We start from the raw sequence: 23,455 nt of genomic DNA, 5'->3' as shown, positions 1-23,455 counted from the left end.
GGAACTGCTGGGGAGTTTCAGTGGCAGCCTAGGGAAAACTTGGCAGCTATAGTATCTCCTGTTATCTTGTGTCAGGGCAGAATTGTGGCCTCTGTTCAGGTCAGAGCCCAGTAAAAGGAAATCCAACAGTCCATTAATACTTCTTTTGAACGATACGATTTATAGAATACTGATTTGAAAAAACAAGTCTATTAGTTTAGAAGATTTTGAAGTCTTCGGTATGACTTCTTGTATCGTTCAACATTCTTACCGTTTACTAGGCTAATACACATAATCTGTTTTTGTGACTCCTGTGCCTTTTTATGCCAGATATTTGTCAAGTGTGGAGAACTGGGGAAGGGAGTAACCAAATTAGGATGAGGGAAGAGATGCTTGCTAATGTCCGGGTATATTTGTTTGTCAAGTGTGGTTAGGATGAAAAAAGATAAATGACAAAACTGGTTCTTCAGGAGAGACAGATCCTGTTCAAGTTAATAACTGTATCGTAACTGGACAAGGTTGGACTACTTTGAATGTTTACTTATAGATGTAATATAATTAATTGATGTCTTATTGTATTGTTGAGAGTTGTGTGTTAGTAAGTTGATGTATCTTTGTTTCACAAGAGGTTATACTTTCAACCTTGAGTAAGGAAAATTCTTTTGTGAATTAGGATATAATTTGTAAATTCATATTGAATTCAGAGTGGGATTCATTGATTTATCATTCAGCCTTATGTGGATACCCTGTGATCATCTTACTAGGTAGGGTAGGTTGAGCAGAAGGTGTGAGCTTGAGTTCTTTCCCGCAAACGTTTTTGCTACAGCACCTGAAGAGTGGAAAGGCTGAAAAAGATGAGGATTAGCAGCCTTCCAGAAGTGCTGGTCCAAGTTTTTATTTGTTCACTGTATGATTTTGAATGGCATCAACTAGTATTTTTTTTAATTATTTTTAATATTATATTGGAGTTAATTGATTTACAATGTTTCAGTTTCAGGTGTACAGCAGAGTGATTCAGTTATACATATACGTGTATCTATTCTTCAGATTCTTTTCCCATTTAGGTTATTACAGAATATTGAGTAGAGTTCCCTGTATTATACAGTAGGTCCTTGTTGATTGTCTATTTTATATATTCAACTAGTATGTTTTAAACTGGCCCATACCCCATGGCCCAGTCAGTGTCAATAAGAGTTAGAAAAGTTCCATGTCTACTTGAGGCCTGGAAAATTGATGGGTGGTACAGGGTACATATTATATCAGATAATGTCTGTTAATTAAGGTGTTTTTAATTTAAAAGAGAAATACGTCCAGTAATACACATTGCTTATTTGTGGCTTGAAACATTAAATGTTAACTCCAATTTTTTCCTGTTTCTCTAGGCAAATAAGGGAGAGACTGAAGAACCAAGTCATTCAGATGAAGGAGCAAGCACCTGGTTTCACACCAGGTCTGGCAATTTTACAGGTATTGTGATAGTGTATTTCTACTAATATCTTTCTTCCTTTCTCAATCTCTCGATAGCATTTAAGACAACAGGCACATCAAAGTGCTTCCTCTTTTTTTTTGGCTTCTGTGAAACCTCAGACCTTTTCAGTTTCTCTTTGCAGGCTCCTCCTCTTCAGCTCAACTTCTATGTGTTGGCCTGTCCTGGCCCTCTGCTGTTCTCTGTGGGTACCTTTCCCTAATCCAGTATCTCTTGACCTTTGGTCTTAGGACCGCTTTACACCCATAAACTTTCGTTTATATGGATTTATCCATTGATATATACTATTTAGAAATTAAAACTAAGAGTTTTAAAGACATTTGTATATTTTAAAATGCCAAGAGTAAGCTCACTGTGTGTTAGCATAAGTAACATTTTTATGACAAAGTAACTTTTAGAAACAAAATTGAGTGAGAAGAGGGGCATTGTTTTACATTTTTGCAAAACCCTGTACTGTCTGGCTTAATCGAAGACAGCTGGATTCCCATCTACTTCTATATTCAGTCTCTTGCTATGCTGGTTTGATTGAAATATATGGAGAACATCTGACCTTATACAGATGTATGGTTGTAAAAGGAAGAGTTCTTTTAATAGTCTTCCCAGATAGTTGTGGATATTTTTCTTTAATACTATAAGGACTCAGTAAGTAAAGTTTTTAAAAGGTAGTTGCAGTGTGGACTCTGAAACGGTTATCAGTGAACTTTCATACTTTGTTAAATCAAAATCTTGTTTCATGTTGCAGTTTGAATGGCTATTTACCTGTGTCTGGTTTTGTTATGTCCTTCATTCCCCATTTGGGAAATAATGGTTCACTGAATTGTGCAGGTCTTCCAAATGTTAACACGTTTCATTATGCAATATTTAAAAATCATAATCATTAATATCACCAACAAACTTATCAGAAAAGTCTTTAAGTGTTGAGAAGTTGTCAAGCTCACAGGAGTACGTAAATACCAATTTTTGCTTGAAAGCTCAAATTTTGTCATTGGTAATTAATACTATTACTTATTTTCCTTGAAGTAGCAGGCTCACTTTATCCAATTTTGAGAAAATATTTGCCAAATATTCAAGCCCAAATAATCATTATTTGTCAGTTGTTCTTTTAAGTAAAGATGGTGTTCCATGTAAAAATCTGCTAGCTCTGCTTGCAAGGCAAGAAAGCTCAAGTGCCTTTCCTGGTGACAACCACTTCTGTATGTGGCAGAAGTGCTTTGTGATTGCTTCCCCACTCTTTATGCAGAATATTAAAAAGACATGTACTCAAGGGTCAGTGTTTAATAAAAATAATTTTTACTGCTTCATCAAGAGCACTTCTAAGTGAAATTGGTGTCTTTTTTTTTTACTGAGACTGTGTGACTAGTACAGGTTGGTGCCATTGTCTTGATTTAGTGCTAAGTCATCAGCAGTCTTACACAGCCTAACTTGTGCAGCCTCAATACAGATGTCAATACAGTGAAAAAAGCAAATGACATCATAGTATTATGGCACTCGCAAATCTTCTGAAAGGGTGTTGGGGTTCCGGCAAAAGTGTGTGAACCGCACTTTGGGAACCATTGCCTTACGCAGTTTTATCTGACCCCAGATATCAGCTGTAGGTCAGGAACTTGTAAACCTGGATCTCTTCTGGTTCTAGGCTCTTGGCTTCTAGGACATCACTCCTTCTCTAATCTTTTTTGCTTGTTGTTCCTGATACCTTCCTGATACCTAGACCACTCGAATACCTCAACGCTCAGCCCTCAGACTTCTTTTCTACCTTATTTTTTCCCTAAGTGAGCTCCCCCAGTCCCATAGCTACATGGGAGAATACTTCCTATCTGAGGTTTCTTTCAAGAGCTCCAGATTCATCCAGTAAGAGGCCTTCAATAAATAGGCAGGAGGTATTTAATAAATATGTGTCATATGGCCAGATGTACAAATGAATGTTTGAAGGGTTGATTGGGATGACAGGAAACTGATAGCTTGCATTTGAAATTCCCTTCAGAAACACCTGCTTCCTCACTTCACATTTCTCTCTGTATGTATGTCTCCATGTATATCATTTAATCCCTTGCTAAGTTTCTGTTCCATGTTCATCAAGAATTTCAGAGTGAATAGTACTTAAATATTTTCCCCCATTGCTATTCATCATCCGAGAGGCCTTAGTTGAGAAGAAAAGCACAGAAGGCCTGTTGTTCTGCCTGGTATGTCCTGTGCTGTGGTGGATTTTCCATTTTTGCAAATTACTAAGAATCGAAGGTATATGTTGTGGGTGTCCACTTGGTACTTTTGTGGGACCAGTTATTTCTTGGCTTATTCTTGTGAATTGTTTGTTGTAGGATGAGTAAATGTCGTAGACAAGAAATCTGTTTCTGTAAACCTTTTTGTAGCAATATCGAGGGGTTTTTTTCCTGCTTTTTAAAAATTGACTTCCAAACTCCTATTTTAAATTTATTGATTGCAAAGTGTTTTTGTTACATAAACACTGTTCTGCAGCTTGTCTCTTATGTCCTTGCAATAAAACAGTGGTAGAATATATTAATCTTGTACTTTAGCACCAGAATCAACATCTTTCTATGATGCAAGGCTCACAGATTATGTTGTAATCACATCTGTGCCACCTCAGACCTCTTGTTTTTTTTCCATCCTGGTGACAGGCACCACCATTTTCCCACACACTCAAACTAGAAACCTGAGCCGTCTCTTTTGGGCATCTCCCTGCTCTCTACATCCCCTTAGGGACTAAGGTACTATTGGTAATGCCTCTCATAAGCTCTTGGGATATCGTCCCTTCTTTTGATTTCTACTGCTCCCTCCCTCTGGGCCACTGGTCAGCTGCTTACAGGCTTCTGATCTGGATGCTTTCAGTCCTTTTAACTGCAAATGTAGCCCTTGTCAAAATGCAAATCTGATCACAATCCATCCAGCTACACCCACTCTCCCCATCCTTTACAGAGGGAACAACAGTACTGCTTATGTAGAGTGACTGCTGTAGTTCAAATGATTTGTATATATTACTAGTGGTTCTGATTTTTATACTACCCCTGCAAGATGGGAGCTGTATGAAACCGAGCAGGACCCTCCCTGGTACAAATCCTTCCTGTGTCCCCCATATCTTGTTTGTTGGAAATAGGCTTCATTCAGCCTCCTTGACCTTCCCTGAGTTCCATAGGACAGATTCAAACAGTTGCTAATCAGGGAAGGGAGGGGATGCAGAAACATGGGAGGAACAGTCTAGAAATAGTGGTGTAGCACAGCCTTGGGGCAGGGTCCTAGTTCCTCCTCAGGGAATATACATAACAATATCTTTGAGTTCTTCTGCAGAACTGAGACCCCCAGGTGGAGGATGGCAACTACAGGCTGAGCATAAGATTCCTGGAATACAGCCCTGTTACCTCACCATCAACCAATCAAAAGAAAGTCATATACCCTGTAGCCCTCAACCCAAATTTTGCCTATAAAAGCATTTCCCTCAAAACCATCAGGGAGTTTGGGGTTTTAGAGTACAAGCCACCCATTCTCCTTGCTTGGCCCTGCAATAAACCTTTCTTTGCTCCAAACTCCGACATTTCAGTTTGTTTGGCCTCACTGTGCCTGGAGCACCCTAACTTGTGTTCAGTAACAGTAACTGGTGGTCAGAGATCTTGGGTGGCTTGCCCAAAGCCACAGACATGAAGGTACTGAGTCTGGATACGAACCCAGCTCTATCTGTCTCCAAAATCAATTTGCTTTTCCCATTCGTTTTTCTAATTCATTAGCATTGTATTAAGGATATTCAGGATCTGGTCCAGGCATATATACCTACAAGTTGGAATTTCTTTTAAAACAGCGGACTGATAACTTACAAATAGTTAAATATTTAATGGAAATTAAGACTTGGCTTTTCATCACAAGAGATACAAATGATGGACTTCCCTGGTGGCGCAGTGGTTAAGAATCCGCCTGCTAATGCAGGGAACATGGGTTTGAGCCCTGGACTGGGAAGATCCCACATGCTGCGGAGCAACTAAGCCTGTGTGCCACAACTACTGAGCCTGTGCTCTGGAGCCCACGAGCCACAACTATTGAAGCCCACACACCTAGAGCCCATGCTCTGCAACAAGAGAAGCCACCACAATGAGAAGCCCATGCACCACAACGAAGACCCAACGCAGCCCAAAAATGAATAAAAATTTTTTAAAAAAAGAGAGATACAAATGAGGCTGTATTTCCATAAAATAGTTACTAATAATATAATAACATTTGCTTCCAACCAGGTATTATTTAAAGTGCTTTTTATAAATTTATTTATTTTATTTTTGGCTGTGTTGGGTCTTCGTTGCTGCGCATGGGCTTTTCTCTAGTTGCAACGAGCAGGGGCTACTCTTCCTTGGCGGTGTGCGATTGCGGTGGCTTCTCTTGTTGCAGAGCACAGGCTCAGTAGTTGTGGCTTGCGGGCATTGGTGGGCAGATTCTTAACCACTGCACAACCAGGGAAACCCTAAAGCGCTTTATAGATAGTAAATTATTCAGTCCTCACAAAAGACATGGACAAAACAAAAAAAATAAACTCAATTGGCCTGAATGTTTACAAAAGGCTCCTGGAGCAGAAGAAAAATTAATCAGTAGACCAATGCCCAAGATATTTTATGGTGTAAAACAGGGATTGGTAAACTGTGGCCCATGTCCAAAACTGCTCAGGTTGTAAATGGTTAAAAAAGAAGGTATGACAGAGTATGTGGCCTGAAAAACCTAAAATATGTGCTGCCTGGCCCTTTACAGAAACAGTTTGTAGATTCCTGGTGTAAAAAAAAAAAAAAAAATCCCTAACTTGTTCTACGATAGTGTTGTAGGAAAAATGGGGCACAAGAGGATGGTCATATCCCAGGTCTCGGGTGAGTCCCTCAGACAGGCCGCCAGGTGAGGGTCCTTGGCCTTGCATAGGAAAGAATTCAAGAGTGAGCCATAGTGAAGTGAAAGCAAGTTTATTTAGAGAGATACACGTTCCATAGACAGCGTAGGCCATCTTAAAAGGAGAGAGTGGTTCCGTGGTGTGGGGGTGGCTAGTTTTTATGGGCTGGGTAATTTCATAGGCTAACACGTGGGAGGATTAGTCCAGGTATTTTGGAGGAAGGGCAGGGACTTCCAGGAATTGGGCCTTTTATGGTCAGCCTCGGAATTGTCATGGCACCCATGGGTGTGTCATTTAGCATATGCTGATGTATTACAATGAGTGTATAATAAGGCTCAAGGTCCACTGGAAGTAGACTCTTCCGCCATCTTGGACCTAATGTGTTCTAACCAATTTTTGTGGTATCCTGTTCTTAATGGTTGTGTCATTCTTGTAATGGTTGTGCCCTGCCCACTTCCTTTTCTGTCTCAATAGGACGTTTTTTGGATGATGTAATTCACGTCCTTCAAGGAAGAAATTGGTATTTCTGATAAAATGCTTAAGTGATTTTTTTTTAATAAACTATAATGGGATTAAGATTTGTTCTGGGAAACCAGTAGGCCATCCACCCACTTGCCTGTCAGTCAAGAATCTACTGTTCTTCAACTAAACATTCTTTTTGCATCCAGTCTATCAATGATTATATAACCATTTTTCCCTATGAAATGCCTGGATGAGAATATTTGAACTGGATCTTAAGAGGTCTTTTTCTTTGCATTAGGACTACAGTAAGATTTTGACATATGCTCATAACTGTTAAGCTTTCTGTTAAAAAACTGGTGGTAGTTTTGGAGTTTCAGAAAAATTCCTTCAGAAACATTCAGACAGAAAAGCTACCTATAAAGGAACAACAACAAAAGACTTCAGACTTCTGTGACACTAGATGCCAAAGACAGCAACTCTGAAGGAAAATGTCATGACTCCAAACTCAGCCAAACAAACTCAGTGCCTTCAAGTGCAAAGACAGCAGAGAAGTATTTTCAGGTGCACACAGACTCAGGAAAATGGCCACACGCCATTCCTGGAAAAGTGACTTACAGTTGCATTTAGCTACATGAGAGGTGAAGATAAAGTATAGAACAGACAAGTTATAATTTATAAAAAAAACCGGCAGTGAGTGATAAAACCACTTAATCTCCGAGTTAAGTCGTAATAACTAATTGTAGTTATAAATATTGTCAACTTAAAAAACGTACCACGTGAGAGCTGTGAGTTGAGTTTATTCAGTGTCTTACTGAGTGCTATAGCCTAGGAGACAGTGACAGTCTCTAATTGCTCAGAGAAACTGTTCCAAAGAGGTAGGGGAGGAGCCAGTATATAGATAATGTGTGTGTGTGTGAATTTGGGCTGGGAGATACAGGCAGTCAAGATCTCAGTGAAAGGCTACTGCTGGTCACAGGATCAGCTATCTCAGTTAATACTTTTTTAAACAAATAAATTTATTTATTCATTTGTTTAAATTTTGGCTGTGTCGGGCTTCGCTGCTGCACGCGGGCTTTCTTTAGTTGTGGTGAGCGGGGGCTACTCTTCGTTGCGGTGCACGGGCTTCTCATTGCAGTGGCTTCTCTTGTTGCGGAGCATGGGCTCTAGGTGTGTGGGCTTCAGTAGTGGCACACGGGCTTAGTAGTTGTGGCTCGCTGGCTCTAGAGCGCAGGCTCAGTAGTTGTGGCTCACGGGCTTAGCTGCTCTGCCGCATGTGGAATCTTCCCAGACCAGGGCTCAAACCCATGTCCCCTGCATTGGCAGGTGGATTCTTAACCACTGCACCACCAGGGAAGTCCCCTCAGTTAATACTTTTAGGGCTTTTCTATGTGTGGGAAGATGCAAGAATCTGGGGTCATTGAAATTCTTCCTAAGACATGCATTTGAACTATCTAAGGGGCCCGTATATTCCAGAACATGGAATGCTGCACCCTGAATTCCTTTCAGTGTGTACTTGCAGGTCAGCAACTGCAGGGGCTAATGACTTGATCCTTATAGAACTGAAATGGCAGGCAAAATTCTTTGTTTACAATATTAATAAAAATGAAAAAACAGTACTCTGTTTCCTACTTTGTTCTAAAAATCCCAGAGTGTATTAAATCTGGTAACTGAATCAATGAAGGTTGGATGATAGGGGCAAAGGTCATATATATAAAATGACAAAAATGAAACATGAGAGGCACTAAAATTCTAGGGAAGCCCCACAGGAAGCACCTAATGCACTTAGGTGCAAATAACCCATAGAAAAATCAAATTCCCCTCACCGCATTCATCTGGCTCTTGAAATTCAAATTAGCACTGGCAAAACTGAGACTTCTCTATAAAGGACACCTGCAGCTAAGAGTAAGGCCGTGCTCTGTGAGCCTGAGGGGAGCTTCCAGTAACTGCATCAGCGTGACCAGACCTGGAGATACTCTGTTCCTAGGGCCAGCTTCTTTCTCCACAGTTGTCCTGTTTAAAGCAACCATGCATCAGTTACCTTTGGTGTCAAGGACGTACCGTTTTTCCCTCTGCAGTTTTGGGAGAAACTAAACTTATTGTGGCATATCACCCCGAGAGGACGTTTCAACTTTGAAAAGGACAAATGTCAACCACCGAAACGTGGAAAAATATTTGTAAAGGAAAATTTTAGATAAATGATTACAGTGGAAAACTAAATATGTCCGTGATTAAAGAAACAGGGAACATAGTGAGACCTAGCATTGGTGGGGCAGGGGATTTGGCTTCTGCATGCTTCTTCCTCTGTCTTGAGGCAGCAGACTGCCCTTTGCCTGGCGTGGGCGTCTCTTCCGTGAGAGCTAGGATTAGGTCCACCCTAACAGGAGTCTCGTGATTAAATATTCCTTTTGTCAAAACTAAAATTTTAGAAGCTTTTCCATACACTTTGCCTTTCCCTAATCGTCTGATTTGCATGTCTTTATTTTTCTAGGTCGGCAACAGAGATGATTCTAATCTTTATATAAATGTGAAGCTGAAGGCTGCTGAAGAGGTAAAGCCCAGAACAGCGGCGCCAACGCCCCCGCCCTCCACTCTTACCCCTCCCCCTCCCCAGGTCCTGTCTGCCACCCCTTCCCCTTTGTGCTCCCCCCACAAAAACTTTTATCACCCACAGCATGCTTCAGTTTATGTATTTCGCAAGTTAGAAATGGGTGACAGAGCTTCAGCCTCTGGTTTGCCCTGGAATGTTTTCTAATCAGTGATCTGCTTGCTTCTAAAGAGCAGGAATAGGGCTTCCCTGGTGGGACAGTGGTTGAGAGTCCGCCTGCCGATGCAGGGGACACGGGTTCGTGCCCCGGTCCGGGAAGATCCCACATGCCACGGAGCGGCTGGGCCTGTGAGCCATGGCCGCTGATCCTGCGCGTCCGGAGCCTGTGCTCCACGGCGGGAGAGGCCACAGCAGTGAGAGGCCCGCATACCGCAAAAACAAAACAAAACAAAAAACAAAGAGCAGGAATAGTGGACATAAAACTGCTTAAGTGCTGTGGTGACAGTTAACAAGTAAACGATGGATGGGTCAAAGTGAGAGACTCGTTCTTCAGGATATATGAGGGTGAAATGATGCCTGCCACCTCCTGGTTTGTCTTAGTCACATCTGTAGAAGAAATGGGCCCATGTCTCAAGTCCTTTTGCCATGCACCTGTTTTAAATGTTCATTCTTGCAGATTGGGATCAAAGCCACGCACATTAAGTTACCGCGAACGGCCACAGAATCTGAGGTGAGCTGTTAAGAATCAACTGTTAAGAGGGCAGCTGAAATGCTTTCCTCTCTGGTTTTAGTTTAGTGCAACTTTAGGGACTGATGCATTCAGCATACATGAAACTTCCAGGTAATTCTTTCTTCACAGACTCAGCCTTTAGAAATCTTTGAAAATACCCACAGAGTAAATGGGGCAGTGCTAGGTATGAATGTTTGGTACTCACAGTGTGATTGCTGCATCATTTGTTTGCAAATCACCTGCGATGTTCATTGAAAACTGATCACTGTCCTGTTGTTACCTGCACTTGAAAAATGAAATGTATATTTCATTTCTGTGATGTTCAAGAATAGGCAGAACAGATCATGGGTTAGTAAAGTCAGAACTGTGGGGGATTAACTGGGAAGCGGCAGGAGGGAAAAGGGACTTCCTGAGGTCGTGGAAATGTTCTACATCTGCATTGTCCAGCAGGATAGCCACTAACCCCATGTGGTCATTTAATTAAAATGAAATAAAGTTTAAAATTCCGTTCCTCAGTTGAACCAAGCCACATTTCAAGTATTTTAGTAGCCACTATTGTAAGGTACAAATTACAGAACATTTCTGTCATCACAGAAATCTTGATTTGGGTGATGGTACCATGGATTTTACTGTTGCAGTAATAGTTTATTAAAGTTCTTAGCTCTTTTGTTTGTTGGATTTCTTGCAAGACACTTGAAGGTTACATTCTGTGTTAAGGTAGAGTTGCTCTCAGGATCCAAGGCAAGGTACATTCTGAGAGGACTACAGTTAAACTCTCGGGGGGAAAATGGGACTTCTGACCTGGAAAGTGTTTCTCCACCCTGTTGATTTCTATGTGGTATATAAGTTGTATGTGGTATTATTTTTAGGTGTTAAAGTGCATTACATCTTTGAATGAAGACCTCAATGTGCATGGTTTCATAGTGCAGCTACCTTTAGATTCAGAGAATCCCATTAACACTGAAGCATTGCTCAACGCTATTGCACCTGAAAAGGATGTGGACGGGTGAGTGTGACTTGGCTTTCTGTACCATATTGCATGATTGCGACTATAATGTATTTCTACTTCAGTAACACATCATTTTGGTTCTAAAGAGTAAAGACGCCGATCACTTTCCTTGTTTTAGATTGACTAGCATCAGTGCTGGAAAACTTGCTAGAGGTGACCTAAATGACTGTTTCATCCCTTGTACACCCAAAGGATGCTTGGAACTCATCAAGGAGACAGGTAAAAACAAACAGACAAAAACAAAGCACCATTTCATGGAGCCTGGTCTTGACCTTCAGAGGTATAGGGGAGATACACTGTGAGCCCTAAATAAGTGGGCTTGATTGGCACAGGACCTGTGTGCTAGGGGCTTCTTTACCTAAATTCTCATTTTCTCAACAGCCCTATGAAGTAGGTAGGTATTCTTATTGTTTAATAGCTGAGAAGACATTCTCAGAGAGATTGAGTAATTTGTCCAAGAGGCAGCAGAGCCAAGATTTGAACTCAGAGTTATTTGAGTTCAAAGCAATTTATTTTGTGTGAAAAAGTAACCTATGTGATAATAAAGATTCAGATAGTCCGTAGGGTGCAAAGTGAAAAGTCTGAATCCCAGAATGGGCCCCGAGTCACCGCTGTAGATCGGAAATGGATTCCTTGGGTAATTGGCCGTATTACCCCGTTACCTAGTCAGCCTCTTGGTATTTTAATTTCATCATGAATACTTTTTAGCAGAGGTTATTTTTTACAAGGAAGTGCACCCTGTTTAAAGGAAGTGGATCAGAAATTTAAAGTGGAAAGTTTTAGCTAACGTAAGTGAAAAATTTTCTGTGGCTGGCAAGGAAAGGTCAATCTGTAAGCCTTGGGACAGCTATCATTGTTCAGTCCTACAGCAAAATTTATACTCTACGGCATGCTTAGCACACAGTGTGTTCCAACTTGATAGAAAAAATCCCATGAGCCGTGGCAGCTGTAGGCTCCCCACCTCCTCTTGTTGATATTGAAGCGACCATTTGCCCTAATGCAGCTTCAGGTCCTTTACTGTACCCTAAAAAGTATAGAAAGTTACCTTCTAAACACTTCACACTTTGAGGCCTTTACTTCTAGATGTTCATGATGTTAGCATTATATAGAAACTTACCTTTTTTGGATAGAGTTAATGTTAAACAAGAAGCACAGTTTAAACATAAACTGCCTTGAGGAAGAGTCCGCTTCAGTGGGGCTGGATAGAAGGGCTCAGTAGAGTCCTCAGGACCTTATTTCCGCTCCCCTTTGCGTGGTGGCTCGTTCTGAGCTCTACTTGGTGGCCCCGAGCAGCTCCAGCCTGTTGCATCCTTGTGCCTAAGAGTCATGGGATGGATCTCATTGTCCAGGGGATGAAATATGGTCACTTGTTCACTCTTGGGTGTTCACCCACACCATCTCTACTGAGGAGAGTATGTCAGTCCTGAAAAGGACATTGGGATAATGCCAGAAGAATGGGTGCTCAGTAAACAAAAAGAAAATTTTTTACTACAGTTAAGTTCCCCTTTATCACTTCCCTGCAAATAATCCTGTGGCTCAGGCCCTAAGCCAAAAGAGAAATTTGGATGAGGAACTAAAGGGTTACTGATACTAATCTAATTTCCCTCCACCCCATTACGTTCACCCTGTTTCCTATAACTGTTTTTCCCATGTAATGTAATATGTCCTCTTCTTCCATACGGCTGTTTAGCTGTATGTCAGGGTTTCTTTCTGATTTGAGTGTAGGTTTTCTCCCCACTCTCCTATGACTCGATGAATGGATCTTGGCTTAAGCTCCTCTCAGAAACCCACAGCAAGAAGGACACATGTACAAGTCCCAACTTGTAGCTGAAACCCTGAGTAGCCAACAAAGGGATGGTTTTAGGAAGATTGCTTTTTGATGCTAAGAACCTGCTTTTGTGCACTTGTCCTGAGTTCTCCCATTTAGGTGGCATGCGAAGGAGGGCAGCTTCCCCCAGTTCTCTGATGCACGCTGGCTTTTCTTTCAGGGGTGCAGATCGCTGGAAGGCACGCTGTGGTGGTCGGGCGCAGTAAAATAGTTGGTGCCCCAATGCATGACCTGCTTCTGTGGAGCCACGCCACAGTGACCACCTGCCACTCCAAGACTGCCCACCTAGGCGAGGAGGTAAGGGGTCGCGCGTGCGCGTTTGCATGCCCGTTCCTGCGTGTGGCAGGGGTTCTTGCCTAATGAGGATGGTTCATATTTAAGTGCCAGAAGCTGCCATGTACTTTATTACCTCATTACCGTGTTTAACCCCTCTAACAATTCTGTGATTCTTGTCTGTTTTAGAAGATGAAGAAACAAATTCAAATTTAAAACTTGTCCAAGTCTATGCAGATTTTTGTTTGGACTGTATTCTTTCTGTGCCAGTCCATCTGGTGGTAGATAGGGGTTAGCAGTATAGGAACTGGGATTGACCCATGGCAGCCAGATCCCACGTATGCGACAGTGGGTGGTCTCAGAGGTGGAGGTGTCCAGAGCGGGTTATGGACAGTGGTCTTGTGACCTCGGTCACAGCTTGTTCTTGACCCCTGCATCAGATTCCTGAGCCCAGGAATTCCCAGGAATGATTCCCAGGAATCATCCCATTGACAGTGCAGTCTCTTAAATGTGGCGACAGACCAGAAGAGAGGCCCAGCACCTCTTTAATCCTCCCCAAGCAATGCTCTGCTGAAGGTGGTGGTCCCCACATTCTGGGGAAGAGGGGGCAGTCTCCAGGTGTCATGTAATTCAGGGACGTTGTCCCAGGCCTGTGGCTCCAAGCCTGTACTCCTCCCTGTCTCAAAGGTTCTCATCAGGTTCCCCATTCAGTAAAATATGTAGTGAAAGGGGAGGTTTTGACGTGTGTAGGAATGAGCACAGTATATGAAGAGCTGTCAGACAGTGTGTGGCCTGCATAAAATAGCTGACGACAATGAAGAATTTCATACAAAGCTTACGGATGTCCTTTCCACTTCTGGATTTTTTTTATGTTTCACTGTTCAGTTTCTGAAGTCAGAACTGTCTTTCCCTAGGTAAGTAAAGGTGACATCCTGGTAGTTGCAACTGGTCAGCCTGAAATGGTGAAAGGGGAATGGATCAAACCTGGGGCAATAGTCATCGACTGTGGAATCAATTATGTCCCAGGTGAGTGTTGCTGGGGGAAAAAGGTGGTTTCTGGAGGCGGGCTGGGCAGAGGAAGATGAAGCCCAAGCGAGAACCCCTTGTCCCATTTTAGGCTTGAAGTGCTAAGGTTTAGAGTGATCAGCCTACCCATGGGGGCATGAAGTTAGTAGACGGCATAGTTGCCCCTTGCAGGAAGAGCCTGTGATTTTAGCCACTGTGCCGTGCCGTGCAGTCCAAGATGACCTTGTCCAGGGAGAGGGTGGGAGAGGAGGCAAGATGATTTCTCGCTTCATCATCACGTAGAGATGGATTTTAACAAAGGATGGTTAAAATATAGTGTGATCTTTGCAAAGTGCTGTGAGACTCCAGGAGAGGGACACATTGTGTCAAGAGTCCTCTAGTTAGGGCTTTGCAAAGATGTTTGGCCTGGGCTGTTCCTAGGTCAAGGATAAAGCCAACATTATAGTCATGTCCAAAACTGTCCTTGTATCCTCGTCCCTAAGTTACTCCTCACTGCGCCGTTTTGGTTAGTGATATCATCACCATTCTTCCTTCCCACAAGTCTGAAACCTTTTAGTTTCCCTCCCAATCGTTCCATGTATGGATCCGTTTTTAAATTTTATGAGTTTTTTCCCTTTCTTCTCTGTTCTCAGTGTCACCACTGAGAGTCACCCTCTCTGCTGGATGCACTGCTATAAATTTCTCCCTGGTCTCCCTACCGCCAGCTGACTCCCACTCAGATCCATCTGTGCACTCTTGCCATGTTTATGGGTCTTGATGTGGACCTGTGAGCCTCTTTCTTCCGTGTTACCTGCCAGACTCCTTAGCCCCATACTAGTTTCAGCCACCTCTGTGGCCTTCTTTCTCACACACACTTTTTGATTACCTGTCTTAAACTGTTGTAAAATGGACCACATGCTCTCCTGCACATGCCTGTTTGTACTTTGCTGCCCCTCTGCCTGCATCTTTAGTGGGGCAGGCTGTTCTTTTCCTCATGAAGTTTTCAAATGTAAAATCTGAAAGGACAATTCAGTGAATACTTGTATACATACCTCATGGGTTCAAAAAAGGAACAATTTTTAATCAAGCGACTGTTTCTGTGCATCAGGCACCACTCCAGGCCTTGGGCTACACAACTGAATAAAGCGCAACCGTGATCATCACTTCCAATGACTTCCTCCCCACCTCCTCTCTGTCCAAAATGTCCATTCTTCCTTCCAAACCTTGTCTGATTTTCCTTCAGCAAGAGATGATTAAAAAAAAAAAAAAAAGAGATGATCTCTCCTTCTTTCAAACTCCTTCTCTCCCTCCCTCCCCTCCCGCAGAACTTGGTGTTTCTCTCATTGTATGTCACTCATGCTTGGTGTCCTGTGCCTTTTCTCCACTAGTCTGCCTCTAGGTGCCGTGTCCAGCGTGTGCCTTCTGACTGCTGGCAGCCATATCTGTTGGAATGTTAAAAAGAGTTATAGCAAGAATATTCTTTTTCCTCCCCTCCCATCTCAAGTTTGAAATATAGTCACTAAGCTGCCAGGAACATGAGTCACTGTCAAGCCTTCACCGTTTTTAACCTCCCTCCCACTCTCCGTACCATGTTTTTAAGACAGTAGCTCATAATTGATCACTCCTTTTCTTGTAGTGTAATTATCTGATGGGTGATAAAGAAATTGCTGTCCTACAACTCCTCACTTTCAGTACTTGCAACGTGACATTCAAGCTCATTCTGTTTAAAACCTTGCATCTTCTATATCATATTTCTGCTTTTGACTTTTTTTGTTTTAGACTGGATTTGAGAGAGGAAAGAAGAAAAACCTGGGTAGGGCTCTTGAGTCTCGTATGGCTTACACATGAAACTTAACCTCCTATTCACATTTATTCCTCATGTAGAAGGTAAAGTATGAATAAGGTCAGAGCAGTATCTTTCCTCCTGGTCAGCTGTACTTTTTCTGATCCTGGGGATATAGGTGAATAAGTATCGTTACTGTTCCCCAAGGAAGGCAGGATCACTGTTACAGACCCGAGGGTGAGCGGGAGGACCTAAAGACTGCTCTTTGCAAGTGTTCATTCCTTTTTTTTTTTTTTTAATTGTTACTGATGTATAGTTGATTTACAATGTTGTGTTAGTTTCAGGTGCACAGCAAAGTGAATCAGGCATACATATATCCACTCTTTTTTAGATTCTTTTCCCATATAGGCCATTACAGAGTATTGAGTAGAGTTCCCTGTGCTGTACAGTAGGTCCTTATTAGTTATGTATTTTATATATAATAGTGTGAATGTGTCAATCCCAGTCTCCGAATTTATCACTTCCCCTTTTACCCCCTGGTAACCCAAAGTTTGTTTTCTACATCTGTAACTCTATTTCTGTTTTGTAGGTGAGTTCATTTGTACCCCTTTTTTTAGATTCCACATAGAAGTGATATCATGATATTTGTCTTTCTCTGACTTACTTCACTCAGTATGACAATCTCTGGGTCCATCCATGTTGCTGCAAATGGCATTATTTCGTTCTCTTTTATGGCTGAGTAGTATTTCATTGTATATATGTACCGCATCTTCTTTATCCATTCCTCTGTTGATGGGCATTTAGGTTGCTTCCATGTCCTGGCTATCGTAAACAGGGCTGCAGTGAACATTGGAGTGCATGTATCTTTTTGAATTGTGGTTTTCTCTGGATATATGCGCAGGAGTGGGATTGCCGGATCGTATGGCAGCTCTATTTGTAGTTTTTTAAGGAGCCTCCATACTGTTCTCTATAGTGACTGTACCAATTCACATTCCCACCAACAGTGCAGGAGGGTTCAAATGTTCACTCTTGAAACACCACTTTCCACAACTGGGCCACTTCTTGGTTCATATTTTGATTTAAATCGTTTGCATGGTCCTTTCAGGGATGACATCTTATTTTCCAAATTAAGGATGAATTAAGGTACGTAGTTTTTTGTTGTTTTTTTTTGTTATGGGTTTTTGTTTTGTTGGGTTTTTTTTTGAGGAATATTTTTTTAAGATTCAAGTACAGAGCAGAAAGTATTGGCCAGAGAAGCATGTAAAAGTGTTCTTCCTGGTGGTTTACTAAAGATAATTTGAAAAGGGCTGGATTAATAGTGTTTTATTTGGAAGGGTTATAAAAGGGGGGAACAGATTCCTAACCCCTCTCAATCCAGTCTCAACCTATCCAGCGTAGTGGCTTCTATACTGGAGCCTGTTATTGGGGCCCCCAAATTACATGCGAAGGACTCAAGGCTCAGCTGGATTGGGTTTTCTTTTTTCCTCTACCGTGCAGCTCGCGGGATCTTAGTTCCCCGACCAGGGATTATAAACCCATGCCCCCTGGAGTGGAAGCGCAGAGTCCTAACATTGGACCGCCAGGGAAGTCCCTCAGCTGGATCTTAAGTAGTTTTGCACTAATAGTTCCAGATGAAAGAGAAATTCTAGGGCTGGGATAGATAAGCAAAATGTTTGATGGTTACTGAAGCCACGTGCTTAGAGACAGAGTCACTTTTCCACTGACCACATCACACCTTCCGTGAAACCCTGTACGTACATCACAGGGCACTGAAGCCAGCCCTGATAGCATTTGATTAAGGAGCAGAGCTGAGCTCACCCAGTGCAGCGTGAGGTTGTGCAGTAATTGACGTGTCTCCTGTATGTGCAGAAACACACGGAGAAAGTGACTAACATTCATAAATAGAAGGAGGTACAGGGGTATTTTTAGCTAACTTCGGTGTGTTAGACAATTGAAACCCATACAAGGGCAACCCTCAACCGTTATTTCCCTGGCATTTTGAAACGACCTTAGTGATTATGAGAGGAAGTGTTCTGCCATTGCCGTAGCTTGCTGCCTTATAATCTGGAAGCCTGAAACCATCACAAGAGGTTGTGTTCACCAGCTCCTGAGAGTACATATAGAAAATATCTAATGTTATCTAGGGTAGGAAGAGAAACCCTTATGTTTGGAGAATGTTTTTTCTTTTTTTTTTAAATTTATTTATTTTTGGCTGCATTGGGTCTTTGTTGCTGCGCGCAGGCTTTCTCTAGTTGCGGCGAGCGGGGGCTACTCTTTGTTGCGGTGCGCAGGCTTCTCATTACAGTGGCTTCTCTTGTTGCGGAGCACGGGCTCTAGGTGTGTGGGCTTCAGTAGCTGTGGCTCACGGGCTCTAGAGCACAGGCTCAGTAGTTGTGGCGCACGGGCTTAGTTGCTCCGCGGCATGTGGGATCTTCCCAGACCAGGTCTCAAACCCATGTCCCCTGCATTGGCAGGCGGATTCTTAACAACTGCGCCACCAGGGAAGCCCAGAGAGTGTTTTTTCAATCTCAAGAAACACACACAATTTACGTGATTCTCCTCAAGCTTGTGAAATAGGTAGTGTTCATCCTTCTTTGCCCCTTTGGACTTCTGATCAGTAAGGAGCCCACAGGGGCTGGAGACTCGAGGTTAGTGAAAGAGCTGATCCTAGAGCTGAAGTCGCTTAATTCTGGCTTTTTGGCTGAATCCTGAGGCTTCCTTTCTTAGTTGTGGCAATCTGATCAAAGAGGTGAAATGGCTAAGATCTTACCAGGTCCTGCCTTAGAACCAACCACAAGGTCTAGCCCTGTCCCCAGCCCCTCCTGGAAGTGCACTGAAGCCAAGTGTAGGAGTGAGTGAGCAGTGATGCATCATGGGGTTTTGTTCTCTTGAATAGCTGTTCTTTGCTGCTAAGATTTGTAGTTCTTGTATCCTTTTAACGGGAGTGTAATTATATTCTTTGCCTTTTTGCATACATTTAAGTAGCTGCTCGTCTTTGGAATTGGATGTTGAATTGTTCCTCCAGCTCATGCCTGGAGCTTACAAAATGCTGACAGTTGCTGTAGAAACCGTATCTGGCAGCTGCGATATAGCTGGGGCTTTGTGCACCCAAAAAATTCCTTTGAAGGCCTTGGCAAATTAACATTTTAAAAGGTGCTCATTGTATACTTGGTGGTTGGCTTTAAGCATAAAACACAGTTTGTATTTTATTTGCCACCTGACAGAAGACAAAAGGATTCTCCTGGTTCTGAAAAACCACTTAAGCATCTTGTGGAATTTTGCAGGTAAAGTAAGTTTCTCCCTAGGAGATAGCAAACACCTGTCATCCCACAGCCTTTTTTTTTTTTTTAAACATCTTTATTGGAGTATAATTGCTTTGCATTGTTGTGTTAGTTTCTGCTGTATAACAAAGTGAATCAGCTATACGTACACATATATCCCCATATCCCGTCCCTCTTGCGTCTCCCTCCCACCCCTCTAGGTGGTCACAAAGCACCGAGCTGATCTCCCTGTGCTATGCGGCTGCTTCCCACTAGCTATCTATTTTACGTTTGGTAGTGTATATATGTCAATGCCACTCTCTCACTTTGTCCCAGCTTACCCTCCCCCTTCCCCGTGTCCTCAAGTCCGTTCTCTCTGTCTGCGTCTTTATTCCTGTCCTGCCCCTAGGTTCATCAGAACCATTTTTTTTTTTTAGATTCCATATATATGTGTTAGTGTTCAGTATGTGTTTTTCTCTTACTAACTTACTTCACTCTGTGTGACAGACTCTAGGTCCATCCACCTCACTACAAATAACTCAATTTTGTTTCTTTTAATGGCTGAGTAATATTCCACTGTATATATGTGCCACGTCTTCTTTATCCACTCATCTATCAACGGACCCTTAGGTTGCTTCCATGTCCTGGCTATTGTAAATAGTGCTGCAGTGAACATTGTGGTACATGACTCTTTTTGAATTATGGTTTTCTCAGGGTATATGTCCAGTAGTGGGATTGCTGTGTTGTATGGTAGTTCTATTTTTAGTTTTTTAAGGAACCTCCATACTGTTCTCCACAGTGGCTGTATCAATTTACATTCCCACCAACAGTGCAAGAGGGTTCCCTTTTCTCAACACCCTCTCCAACATTTATTGTTTGTAGATTTTTTATGATGGACATTCTGCCCGGTGTGAGGTGATACCTCATTGTAGTTTTGATTTGCATTTCTCTAATGATTAGTGATGTTGAGCATCCTTTCATGTGTTTGTTGGCAATCTGTATATCTTCTTTAGAGAAATGTCTATTTAGGTCTTCTGCCCATTTTTGGATTGGGTTGTTGGTTTTTTTTTTTTATTGCACTGCATGAGCTGCTTGTATATTTTGGAGATTAATCCTCTTGTCAGTTGCTTCATTTGCAAATATTTTCTCCCATTCTGAGGGTTGTCTTTTCGTCTCATTTATGGTTTCCTTTGCTGTGCAAAAGCTTTTAAGTTTCATTAGGTCCCATTTGTTTATTTTTGTTTTTATTTCCATTTCTCTAGGAGGTGGGTCAAAAAGGATCTTGCTGTGATTTATGTCATAGAGTGTCTGCCTGTGTTTTCCTCTAAGAGTTTGATGGTGTCTGGCCTTACATTTAGGTCTAAATCCATTTTGAATGTATTTTTGTGTATGGTGTTAGGGAGTGTTCTAATTTCATTTTTTTTACATGTAGCTGTGCAGTTTTCCCAGCACCACTTATTGAAGAGGCTGTCTTTTCTCCATTGTATATTCTTGCCTCCTTTATCAAAAATAAAGTGATCATATGTGTGTGGGTTTATCTCTGGGCTTTCTATCCTGTTCCATTAATCTATATTTCTGTTTTTGTGCCAGTACCATACTGTTTTTTTTGTTGTTCTTGTTGTGTTTTTTGTTTTTTTTTAGTACCACACTGTCTTGATTACTGTAGCTTTGTAGTATAGTCTGAAGTCAGGGAAACTGATTCCTCCAGATCCATTTTTCTTTCTCAAGATTGCTTTGGCTATTCGGGGTCTTCTGTGTTTCCATACAAATTGTGCAATTTTTTTTTTTTTTTTTTCAGTACACGGGCCTCTCACTGTTGTGGCCTCTCCCGTTGCGGAGCACAGGCTCCGGACGCGCAGGCTCAGTGGCCATGGCTCACGGGCCCAGCCGCTCCGCGGCATGTGGGATCTTCCCAGACCGGGGCACGAACCCGTGTCCTCTGCATCGGCAGGCAGACTCTCAACCACTGCGCCACCAGGGAAGCCCAAATTGTGCAATTTTTTTGTTCTAGTTCTGTGAAAAATGCCATTGGTAGTTTGATAGGGCTTGCATTGAATCTGTAGATTGCTTTGGGTAGTATAGTCGTTTTCACAATGTTGATTCTTATAATCCAAGGACATGTTATATCTCTCCATCTGTTTGTATCATCTTTAATTTCTTTCATCAGTGTCTTATAGTTTTCTGCATACAGGTCTTTTGTCTCATTAGGTAGGTTTATTCCTAGGTATGTTATTCTTTTTGTTTCAGTGGTAAATGGGAGTGTTTCCTTAATTTCTCTTTCAGATTTTTCATCATTAGCGTATAGGAATGCCAGAGATTTCTGTGCATTAATTTTGTATCCTGCTACTTTACCAAATTTATTGATTAGCTCTAGTAGTTTTCTGGTAGCATCTTTAGGATTCTCTGTGTATAATATGTCATCTGCAAACAGTGACAGTTTTACTTCTTCTTTTCCGGTTTGAATTCCTTTTATTTCTTCTTCTTCTCTGATTGCTGTGGCTAAAACTTCCAAAACTCTGTTGAATAATAGTGGTGAGAGTGGGCAACCTTGTCTTGTTCCTGATCTTAGTGGGAATGGTTTCAGTTTTTCACCATTGAGAACAATGTTGGTTGTGGGTTTGTCACATTTGGCCTTTATTATGTTGAGGTAACTTCCCTCTATGCCTACTTTCTGGAGAGTTTTTATCATAAATGGGGAGCTTTTATCACATCCCACAGCTTTTAAGTAAAGTAGGCACTTGAACCAGATGGGACTACACAGCCTAAACTCGACTTAGTTTTTGGAATAAGCTGTTGTAATTGATCACATAACTTAGAAATAAACATGAAGATTGTGATTCTGAGACTGTGCTTTGATTTTTTTACCTCTTTGACCAGATGATACAAAATCAAGTGGGAGGAAAATTGTGGGTGATGTGGCATACAAGGAGGCCAAGGAGAGGGCAAGCTTCATTACTCCTGTTCCTGGTGGCGTCGGGCCAATGACGGTGGTGATGCTAATGCAGGTAAGTGTGAATGGACGTTTCTGTAATAGTTCTACGAAACTGATAGAATTCCAGGTACTGCATTTCTCCCCAAGTAGAAATGTCATAGAACCTACTCAGAATCTAAGTAAGGATGTGAATCTGTTGAAGAAAAAAAGGAAATGGAAGTAGAGAGAAGTAGAATCAGTCGTATTAATAGAGGGAAGTAGGGGTAGCATGATTCTGATTTACTCTGGAATGTGATAACTTAAGGGGAAAAAAGTACAAGCTTCACTCAGTATGTTTTGGCTTCTTGCCCTTTGTAACACACACCAGCTGGTGGGGGTGAGGCACGCAGCCCAGGGCATCCTACTGCCTATAGACTCCGGCCTCGAATTGAAGCATGTTAACAGGTGGATCCTGAAGCTGTTCATTTTGTGATTGAACTTGAGTGACCAGGACTAGGAACTGAGGTGGAGGTTAAAATCATCACCTCTTCTCAGTTCCATTTGTGTCATTTTGTTTAGAGCACGGTAGAGAGTGCAAAGCGTTTCCTGGAGAAATTTAAGCCAGGGAAGTGGATCATTCAGTATAACAAACTTAACCTGAAGACACCCGTGCCAAGGTAAAAGAAGCTTTTGCTGTTTTCACACTGTGGATGGTGGGGTTTTAGCTGATGGATACCATGGTTATGTGTATGCCCCCTCCGAACGTGGTTGAGGTGGGTCATTACTAGGATGGCATTGATTGAGTCCCGTGAATAAAGGTTGATACATACTTTCTATATTTCTCCTAAGTGACATTGATATATCACGGTCTTGCAAGCCAAAGCCCATTGGTAACCTGGCTCGAGAAATTGGTCTGAGCTCTGAAGAGATAGAATTGTATGGTGAAACCAAGGCCAAAGTCCTGCTGTCAGTACTGGAACGCCTGAAGCACCAGCCCGACGGGAAATACGTGGTGGTGACCGGGTATGGTTTTTGTCCATTTGCCAGTTGAATCTTAATATTAGTCCTGATTATTATTACCAGGGGTTGCATTTGCGCTTAGCCACGTATATGTGGAGGTTCCTTTAATTTGGTTTTAGCTTTTTATTTATTTATTTTTTTTTTAATTTTTTTTTGCGGTACGCGGGCCTCTCCCTGTTGTGGCCTCTCCCGTTGCGGAGCACAGGCTCCGGACGCGCAGGCTCAGTGGCCATGGCTCACGGGCCCAGCCGCTCCGCGGCACGTGGGATCTTCCCAGACCAGGGCACAAACCTGTGT

General features: G+C 42.2%; 1 protein-coding gene across 6 annotated transcripts in view; it reads left to right on the top strand.

The window, feature by feature from the left end:
- The window catches only part of MTHFD1 (methylenetetrahydrofolate dehydrogenase, cyclohydrolase and formyltetrahydrofolate synthetase 1), a 58,743-nt gene that overhangs the window by 10,472 nt on the left and 24,816 nt on the right, over window positions 1-23,455 (top strand). For 5 of the 6 annotated variants that reach the window (XM_067733478.1, XM_067733497.1, XM_067733507.1 and 2 more), the window contains 10 exons: window positions 1,362-1,446; window positions 9,283-9,342; window positions 10,016-10,069; window positions 10,939-11,075; window positions 11,197-11,297; window positions 13,067-13,203; window positions 14,094-14,205; window positions 22,105-22,232; window positions 22,718-22,815; window positions 22,988-23,161. In XM_067733478.1, coding sequence (XP_067589579.1) covers window positions 1,362-1,446; window positions 9,283-9,342; window positions 10,016-10,069; window positions 10,939-11,075; window positions 11,197-11,297; window positions 13,067-13,203; window positions 14,094-14,205; window positions 22,105-22,232; window positions 22,718-22,815; window positions 22,988-23,161 — 1,086 coding nt within the window. Of the gene's footprint in view, window positions 1-1,361; window positions 1,447-9,282; window positions 9,343-10,015; window positions 10,070-10,938; window positions 11,076-11,196; window positions 11,298-13,066; window positions 13,204-14,093; window positions 14,206-22,104; window positions 22,233-22,717; window positions 22,816-22,987; window positions 23,162-23,455 lie in introns of those variants that run through there. The other variant, XM_067733516.1, reaches the window with a different exon arrangement.

Source organism: Pseudorca crassidens, chromosome 1 (genome assembly GCF_039906515.1).
Source record: "Pseudorca crassidens isolate mPseCra1 chromosome 1, mPseCra1.hap1, whole genome shotgun sequence".
Lineage (NCBI taxonomy): Eukaryota > Metazoa > Chordata > Mammalia > Artiodactyla > Delphinidae > Pseudorca > Pseudorca crassidens.
This window is presented reverse-complemented; position numbering and strand designations above follow the sequence as displayed.